This window comes from Salvia splendens, chromosome 14, assembly GCF_004379255.2.
Source record: "Salvia splendens isolate huo1 chromosome 14, SspV2, whole genome shotgun sequence".
In the NCBI taxonomy this organism is placed as follows: Eukaryota; Viridiplantae; Streptophyta; class Magnoliopsida; order Lamiales; family Lamiaceae; genus Salvia; species Salvia splendens.
The window spans coordinates 7,042,833-7,052,281 of NC_056045.1; the positions used below are offsets into that span (position 1 = coordinate 7,042,833).

The 9,449-nt window shown below is 50.2% G+C and overlaps 1 protein-coding gene across 1 annotated transcript; it reads right to left on the bottom strand.

Moving 5' to 3' along the window:
- Nucleotides 1-2,612: 2,612 nt before the first annotated feature.
- On the bottom strand, nucleotides 2,613-3,266 carry LOC121764096. The gene has a single exon (XM_042160172.1). The coding sequence runs from the start codon at nucleotides 3,264-3,266 to the stop codon at nucleotides 2,613-2,615; it is 654 nt and encodes a 217-aa protein (XP_042016106.1).
- Between the last annotated feature and the right edge of the window lie 6,183 nt (nucleotides 3,267-9,449).

A 9,449-nucleotide genomic window follows, 5' to 3' on the forward strand; every position in this document is an offset into this window, starting at 1 on the left:
GAGCGCCACGTCGCCTCGGCGCGTAGCGAGCCGTCTCGCGTTTCGTCCCAGCGGCAACGCTTCACGCCGCCGTCCCGTCCCTGAGTGACTGGATACGGGCCACCCGCGTGACGCGTTGCGGGTGGCCTTAGTGCATGTATTTCTAGTATTAGTCACCTATTCTTCAATTCGTTTTCTACCATTACACATCTCTCTTACGACTCCCGCCACATATGTCACAATTTCTTTTGGCAACGCCGACATTCAAAAATACCCAACAATTATCAATAATGACTTGGGGCCCATCTTCCAAATTCTGGCCCGCCACTAATTATAAGGTCATCCGCAACAGCGTCTCTTATCCGTCTCTTTATCGTCTCATCTCTTAACTATTCATGGGCTTCACTATACTTTTCACTTCATCTCTTAACTAAGAGACAGCACTTGCATCCCTCCATCTCTTAACCATCTCATCCCTTAACTATTCATTCAATTTCATTTTTTTTCCAACAAATTCAATTAAAAAAACACACTTCATTAAATAAAATAAAATTACAATTTAAAATCCTAAAAAAACACATAATTAAAAAAACACATAAATAAATCAAAAAAATAAATAAAAAAGACATAATTTAAAATACTAGAAATTAAAAATTACACACTTAAAAACTATTCCGCCGGCAAATCATCCCCCGAAGGCGGTGGCGGTGCACTCAAGCCACCTATAGGCGGAATACCAATTTGTTTTGTCATATACTCAATTCCGGGCAAGATGGGCTTGATATTGGGGAGGTGTCTTGCGAGAAGTGTCAGCCATCGTGGCGGTCAAGTACATGGACAATGGGGTGTTCGAGCCCGAGACCGAACCCGCCTTGATTCGCCTCGGCCCCTCCTCCCTCTAGCCGCCTTCGCCGCCTTGGTCCCTTGCGGCTGACGGCGCCCACTGGAGGAGCCCCCTGCATCGGTGGTCGTGCCCTTAACCTCTTGTGAGGCGTTGCTTGACCCGCCCTCACTAGACGAGTATTGGCCACCCGCCGCGTGCTTCGTGCGTTTCGAGCTCGAGCCTGTGCTGGACTGGACACCGCCAGCCCACCTTTCAACATCTTTGACCACCTCCCAAACATCGACATGTTTGAATTATTTGTTGTTTTCGTAAAAAATGTCTCGCATAGCCTCTCTCAGAATGTCGGCTCCACTGGCTCCGCTTTGGTAATTCGCCGCTTCATTCTTGTAGATCCCGCAAAAATTTTTGACATCTCTGTCGACTCGGTCAAAATGACTGCGGAGCATCTTCATGGGGCGGCGGGACCCCTTTGGCTTGTTCTCGTTGTAGGCGTCGGTGACCTTTTCCCAAAAACACTTGCGGGTTTGTTGATTCCCGACGATGGGATCGTACGAGACGCTGACCCAAGCGTTGAACAGAGTCATCGTGTCCTTGCGGCTGTATGGATGAAGGCCTACATCCTCCTCCTCCTCGGCCGCCTCCTCCTCTTCCTCCACGGCGTCGAATGCGCGACCCCTGGAGATTCCGCCGCCTCGTCCTACTTCCGGATTGGGTTCATCTGGAAAATCCTCCCTAATTGGGGATAATCCGTGCGATTGCCCATACCTCGGGGCGGAGGGACGAGAGTATGCATCCACATAGGGTGGTTGGTACGCCGCTGACGTCGACGAGCCTTGGGTGCCCAACGTCGACGAATCGGAACCGGAAGCACCCAAGACATTGTACATGCCCCCAGACGTCAAACGTGTTCAAGTCATAGCTGCCGGAGCCGCCAGAGTTTCCGTCGCCGGACATTTTGAGATGAAAATTGGAGTGAAAAGAGAGATGAATTGAGAAGAATAGATGTATGTTTGTGTGTATAATGAGAATGAAAGAGGAGTATTTATAGAATAAAAAAATTAAAAATAAAAATATTACCGTTGAATGGTAATATTACCGTTTTTTAATTTTTATTCATTTATATTTTTTTATTAAAATCAAATTTTAAAAAAAATTATTTATTGCGTCAGCATGACGACGCCCACTCGCGGGCCAGCGAGTGGGCGTCACGCCTAGCGCCAGCGCTCGCCACGTGGTGCTGGCGCGTGGCGAGACGTCTCGTCAACCCACCCTCCGGGCCGAGACGCCCGCCGAGACGGGACCGAGATGGATGGCTGCATCGCCGTCTCGCTGCCGTCTTGTCTCTCCGAGACGGGGGCGAGACGCGTTACGGATGCCCTAAATATTTAAAATCCCTACATAAATGTTAAGGACCTAATTTCTTAACGTCGAATTCCTTGCGAAAATCAAGAAACGAGATGTCGTCGTTCGTCGAGCGCCCAACGCTGGGTCGTGACTTGGACGACAAAGAGTGCAGCTGAGCGCGAGAAGTCTCGTCGGCAGCTTGAGGATGTGTTTCTTGATGCAAAAGCAATTGAGCCAATTGAATATTATTTCATAGATAAATCGTTTGATGACAAGAGGCTCTATTTATGCTAAAACCCTAGGGTTGGTTCGACCTAATCCTAATACGTTCGGGAAAGAACCAACTAAGAAAACCCGACTCAAATAGAAAAATAATGACAAGAATAATCCTAAAATAGAATAAACAAAATATAAAATAAAAAAAAGACTCCTATGCGTCCTCGACTTAAGCCGTGTACTTCCTCGGCGGCTTGATTCGATCCCGCGACCTCAAGGTTCTCGTCGCTGCTACGTCTTCTGTCTCCCTTTGCTGCTGCGACGGTGTCTCCGTAACAGCCCTCGGTTCCTTGGCAACAGCTGGCTCCTCTGCTGCATGGGAATCCGTATCAACTCCCACCATCTTAACATCATCCTTGACCTCAAGGTGGAGGTTGGGAAAACGCTTGCGAATCTCCTCTAACGGCTCCAAAGACGGAGATTCCGACCCGTCGGACCAACGGACCAGTACGTGCTCAACAGCTTTTCCATTGTGCCACATGACCTGTGACTCCACAAAGGCCACCGGTTGCACAATTGGACGGTCACCTATAAAATCGCTTGGAAGTGGAACGTGGGACATTGATCCTTCCCCTGCCACAAATTCACGCAGTTGACTTACGTGAAAGACGTCATGGATGTGACTCCCTTCCAGAAGGCGCAGGCGGTACGCCACTGGCCCTACTCGTTCCAAGATCTCAAACGGCCCATAGTAACGTCTTGCCAATTTGGCCGACAGTGGCCTGGCCACCGAATGTTGGCGATAGGGCTGAAGTTTCAACCACACCAAGTCACCCTCTTCGAACTCGACATGACGCCGCCGCTTGTTGGCGGAAGCCTGCATTCTCTGCTGGGCGCGAGCTAGGTTATCACGTAGCTCACGAAGGAGGGCCCCACGTTGTCTTATCAAATCAGCCACCTTTGGGGGGTCTTTGCCGACGGCGGGGAAGCCACTAATAGTGGTGGTTCGCGGCCATAAAGGGCCTTGAAGGGCGAAGTCCCCAACGCGGCGTGGTGGAAACAATTAAGGGATAACTCAGCCTACGGCAGCAGATTACACCACGTGGAAGGACGATCAGCGGCAAACGCGCGTAAATATTGTTCTAACACGCGGTTCCGGACCTCCGTTTGGCCATCTGATTGGGGTGATAGGCCGTGGAAAAATGGAGTTTGGTACCGCTGAAGCGCAACATTTCCTCCCATGTCGCATTCAAAAAAACCGTGTCCCGATCCGAGACCAATGTTTTTGGAAAGCCATGATGTCTGACCACCGTGCTGACAAATAAATGTGCCACCCGTAACGCATCAAACTTGGTAGGCAATGGGGCAAAGTGCGCATACTTGGACAGGCGATCCACCACTACCATGATTGTCGTGTAACCTCTAGAGGGAGGAAGGCCCGTAATGAAATCCATGGACACGTCTTCCCACACCTATGAGGGAATCGGCAGTGGCTACAGCAATCCAGCCGGTTTTTGGGTGGAGTACTTAGTCGACTGACACACGGAGCAAGCTTCGACAAATTTCTTAACATCCTTGCGCATATTAGGCCAGTAAAACCCTACAGACAGCAAGCGAAAAGTCCTCCCGTGCCCTGGATGGCCGGCAAGGGGTGTGCAGTGATGCTCCTTTAAGAGTGGCCGCTTGAGTTTGGAGTGGATGCATAGGAGGACTCGACGCTTGAAATAAACCAAACCGTCGATAAATGAGAGGTGCGGTGGAGCGGTGCCCGTCGCAATCTGGTTGATCAATTCACGAATATCGGGTAACGTTGACGCTTCCTCACGCAGCAATTCAAATATCTTCGGCACCGACTGGGCTACTGATGCGAAGAAAACCGCGTCCTCTGCTGGAATCCGGTAGTCGGCCTCGGTATATGTGGATGCAGCCTCAGAAGGGGCGGCGGCGGTGGCAGTGTCACGGTCGTCATCCCGTCTCGACAGGGCATCCGCGGCTTTATTTGTGCTCCCTTTCTTATATTCAATGCTGAACTTGTATCCCATCAATTTACGCACGTAGAGATGTTGATCCGGGGTTTGGACAACCTGGTGTAGGAGATTCTTCAAACTCTTTTGATCACTCCGAATGATGAACTCGCGGCCCAGAAGGTACTGGCGCCATTTTTGCACAGCCTCCACTATTGCATACAGTTCCTTGTGATAAGTCGAGGCAACGCGGCGACGCGGACCCAATTTCTTGCTGAAGAAGGCGATCAGGTGTTTATCCTGGATTAGCACTGCTCCGATGCCGACGTCGGAGGCGTCCGTTTCTACGCAAAATTGTTTGTCGAAATTAGTCAGGCTTAGGACAGGTGCCGTCGTCATAGCCTGCTTGAGGTCCGCGAATGCTGCGTCGGCTGCCGGAGACCAGACGAAAGCCTCTTTTTTGAGCAGGTCGGTGAGAGGGGCCGCAATCATGGCGTAATTAGCCACAAACCGACGATAGTACCCTGTCAATCCTAAGAAACCGCGTAGCTGCTTGACCGTTTTAGGCAGGGGCCACGACGTCATGGCCACGATTTTTGACCGATCAGTCCTCAGAACCCCATCCGATACCAAGTGGCCCAGATACTCCACTGTCGTGCCGCAAAACGAACATTTGGATATTTTTACAAAGAACTGGTGCGACTGCAGCAACTCTAGCACCTCCGTCAGATGAGAACAATGATCTTCTAGTGTCGGGCTATAGACAAGAATGTCGTCGAAGAAGACGATCACACATTTCCTGAGCAAGGGCTGAAAAACACTATTCATTGCTGCTTGAAATGTGGATGGCGCATTGGTAAGGCCAAACGGCATAACCAAGAACTCAAAGTGACTGTCGTGTGTCCTGAAGGCCGTTTTGAATACATCCGCGTCATGCATGCGGATCTGATGATAGCCCGATCGCAGGTCTAATTTAGTAAAAAATTTAGCTCTCCCGAGCTCGTCAAACAGTTCATCTGCTGTTGGAATAGGGAAGTGATCTGGTATTGTCGCCATGTTGAGGGCTCTGTAGTCAATGCAGAACCAGAAAGTCCCGTCCTTCTTCCGAATTAGGAGTACCGTGGAGGAGAACGGGTTGTGGCTCCGCTGGATAAGGCCCTGCCCGAGCATTTCCCGTACCTGCCGCTCGATCTCCATTTTCTGAAAGTAGGGGTACCTGTACGGTCTCACATTGATCGGTTTTGACCCCGGGAGCAGATGGATGCGATGATCGAACTCACGACGCTACGGCATACCTGTCGGGACTGAGAAGACTTGCCTGAATTGGTCCAACACCCGACGTACCTCCGGATGGGTGTCTGGCGGAAATTCATCCTCCGGCGGCGTCTGGGTGTTCTGACTGCTGTCATCAATCCGAATAATCTCGTAAAACTCGTGTGTTGATGACCGTGATGCAAGCAATGCCAAGGACTATAGGCATATAAGGCGTGGCGAGGGAAGAACGCTGTGCAGGGTCATCCTGACCCCGTCCCTACTGAACTCCAATGTTTTCCAGACAAAATCGGCAGAGATTTTGCCCAACGATTCGAGCCACTCCATTCCTAAAACAATATCCGGGCCGTGAATTTCCATGATGTGCAGATCGATAAGGAACTCCACCCCTTGAACCGAGAGCTTGGTTTTCCTTGCGATGTGCGAGCAAATCAACGATGCGCCGTTCCCCACATATACACGGAAAGGTCGAATAGGGGTTAACGACAACTGCAACTGCTAAGCCACTCGGGGATGAAGGAAATCATGTGTGCTACCCGTATCAATGAGTATACTTACTGTCGTCATCCCAATGGTCCCAACAATATTAAACGGGAGACCCTTAGCACCCCCTGCCAAGGCGTGAAGGTGTGACAGGTCTGCTGTGATAATCGTCTCACCTTCCTCACTGCCCTCTGACCCTTCAAGGTTATTTTCTCCATCATCCTCGCCCACGTACGACAATATTTTCTATTTACATACATGGCCGGGTGTCCATTTCTCCGGACAGTGGTAGCATAAGCCCTTCCGTGAGCGCTCCGCCTTTTCTGCGTTCGAGACCCGAATTGGTCGAAAAGATGTTTTCGGGGCCTCACTGGTCGCCGTGTCTGCCTGGCCAACTAGTTGGGGCTGGGCGACCCCGGGAACCCGCGTGTCGCAGTTATTCTACCTCGCGCGCCCTGCCTGTAATTGGCGTTCATCGTGCGACGCTACTAGTCGTAAAGCCAGAGCCATTGCCTCCGCCAAAGAGCGCGGCTCCTGCAATTCTACCTTCTCCTGAATAGGTTCTTTAAGACCCGTGATGAAAATCGGGATCAATGCCTCCTCAGACAACCTTTTCACCCTATTAAGGTAACGTTCGAAGGCGGCGTGATACTCTGCCACCGAGCCCATCTGCACCAATTTCGAGAGCGGGCCAATGCAGTTGCGAAAACTTTGCGGATCAAACCTGTGGCGCACGTCCTCCAAAAATTCCCTCCACGTCACCACCGGGTTATTCTCACGGCAATTGAATATCCAATCTGCAGCTGGTGGGCGAAATAGCATGACCACATAGTGTAGGCGTTCGGAATCGGGCATCCCCAGGTGGTCGAAATAATAATCGACCCTCGAAATCCAATTCGTCGCATCTGATCCGTCGAAGGGGGGAGCCTTCATGGACAGCTCCTTCGGTCTCTCCGTCCTATGGGTACCGTATTCTTGCCGAGGAAGGGGTGAGTCCCAAGACGTCGAGTGGCGGTACCCCCGACAACCTGTGTCGATATCCCCCCGATAACGGTCACGCGTCCTGTCCCAACACGTGCGGTGCTGAGGTTCGGGGCGATCGCGGTATGGCAGCGGAGCAACGTTGCGCGGCGAAAAGCGGTCGTCGCACCTTTGTAGAGCGCGGGCAGCGCCTCTTCGGCGGCGGACATCCCCTCCATGGTCTCGCCGGCCAAGGATGAAAGGACGGGGAATCTCCTCGTCAACCGCCCAAGCGTCGCGAGGGGAGCGATAGCCCTCGTTATCCATGTCATCTGAAAAACAGGGGCCATCCGGCTCAGGAGCGCGCGGCGCCTCCAATTTAGATAGCCTGAACTCGAAGCTGTTAAATCTCGCCTAAATTGCCTCCACCCCGGTAGAGGAAATCCCTGCCGTGCCGGTATCGTCTTGCGGTGGCTCGTCAGTCGCCGAGAATTCTTGCCGCGAAAGCGCAGCTGGTCATCGCCGCATGGAACGGAAGCAGACGTGCGGCGTGAAGACCCTCCAATCACTATCTGCGCGTTGCCACCGGTGAGGAGCCCCGACGGCGGTATCCGCTTGTCTGTTCCAGTCATGATGAGTAAACAATGAAGGCACCAGTTGTTAAGGACCTAATTCCATAACGTCGAATTCCTCGCGAAAATCAAGAAACGAGATGTCGTCGTTCGTCGAGCGCCCAAAGCTGGGTCGTGACTTGGACGGCAAAGAGTGCAGCTGAGCGCGAGAAGTCTCGTCGGCAGCTTGAGGATGTGTTTCTTGATGCAAAAGCAATTGAGCCAATTGAATATTATTTCATAGATAAATCGTTTGATGACAAGAGGCTCTATTTATGCTAAAACCCTAGGGTTGGTTCGACCTAATCCTAATACGTTCGGGAAAGAACTAACTAAGAAAACCGGACTCAAATAGAAAAATAATGACAAGAATAATCCTAAAATAGAATAAACAAAATATAAAATAAAAAAAGACTCCTATGCGTCCTCGACTTAAGCCGTGTACTTCCTCGGCGGCTTGATTCGATCCCGCGGCCTCAAGGTTCTCGTCGCTGCTACGTCTTCTGTCTCCCTTTGCTGCTGCGACGGTGTCTCCGTAACAGCCCTCGGTTCCTCGGCAACGGCTGGCTCCTCTGCTGCATGGGCATCCGTATCAATAAACCTCGTGTGTCCCTTTTTATATCTTGCATTTCAAATTTGGTTTTAGCTAGATAAGTGTGGGATATATCAGCTTAATGGATCTTGATAATATATATCTATATTTATAAAGAATTATATTAACCAACACAGATAAGAAAGTGTATATATAGATGATTTTACCAAAATACATGTAATTTATAACATGCTTGACTACTGTATTACGAATTTAAGATGTATAATGAATCCTGTATTTCAAACCTTGCCAATATGCAGATTTTGCCCCTGTGAAAAGCAAAAATGAGGCAAACATGTAGAAGTGCAAGTGGAAGCCATTTGACAAAAATGGATAATCTAAATATTCCGATCAATTTGCTCACTTTTTATTTTTTATTTGGCTCATGACATCAGGTATTGCATGATTTACTTCACTTATTACTTGAGAAGCATATGCCCTGATTTTATACAGCATATGTTATAAATAGCATTAGAAGTTATAACAATTTAAAAAAAAAAAAACTCATAAATGTACTATTTTGTGATTGATTTATAGGCTGCACATGAACATGATTTAGTAAAATATGTACTTAGAAAATCCACAATGGCGCCCGTCCCGGCGGACGTCCGACCTGCGTGCGGGACGTCCGCCATTGTGCAAAGGTGACGCGGATACGGACGTCCGCTGCGGACACTGGAGTTCCGCGGCATTCCCTGGACGTCCGTGGCGACGTCCTTGCGGACGTCCGCTATTGCGTTGACCTCACGGACGTCCCGATTTTTTTTTTTAATTCTATAAATACGGCTCGTTGAATTTCATTTCATTCGCTCCACTTGTATTAATGAGTATCTCTCTCTCTAAATACTTTTGTTTCGAAGATAAATGGAGCACCACGATAGTGATTCCCCCGCCACGAGCGAGTCACAAAGACCGATCTTTCCCGTTGGCGGAAGTACCCTAATGTCCTCCACGATGTTCGGAATGGCGGGGATGATGCCCCAACCCCAAATGACGGCGGGGATGATGCCCGGGTACTACAACATGTACCCGCCTTGGTATGGGATGATGCCCCAAATGCCCGGGGTGAGTGCCGGAATGACCCCAATGTCGGGGATGATGCCGCCCCAGATGCCCGGGATGATGATGCAGGGCTCGCATGTCGCTGCGGGGGAGTAGGTGGGGGTCCCCCAATCACCGGTGGA

What these genes read in the sequence shown, in the direction of transcription:
- LOC121764096 (XM_042160172.1), bottom strand. Translation starts at nt 3,266, where the DNA reads ATGCAGGCTTCCGCCAACAAGCGGCGGCGTCATGTCGAGTTCGAAGAG.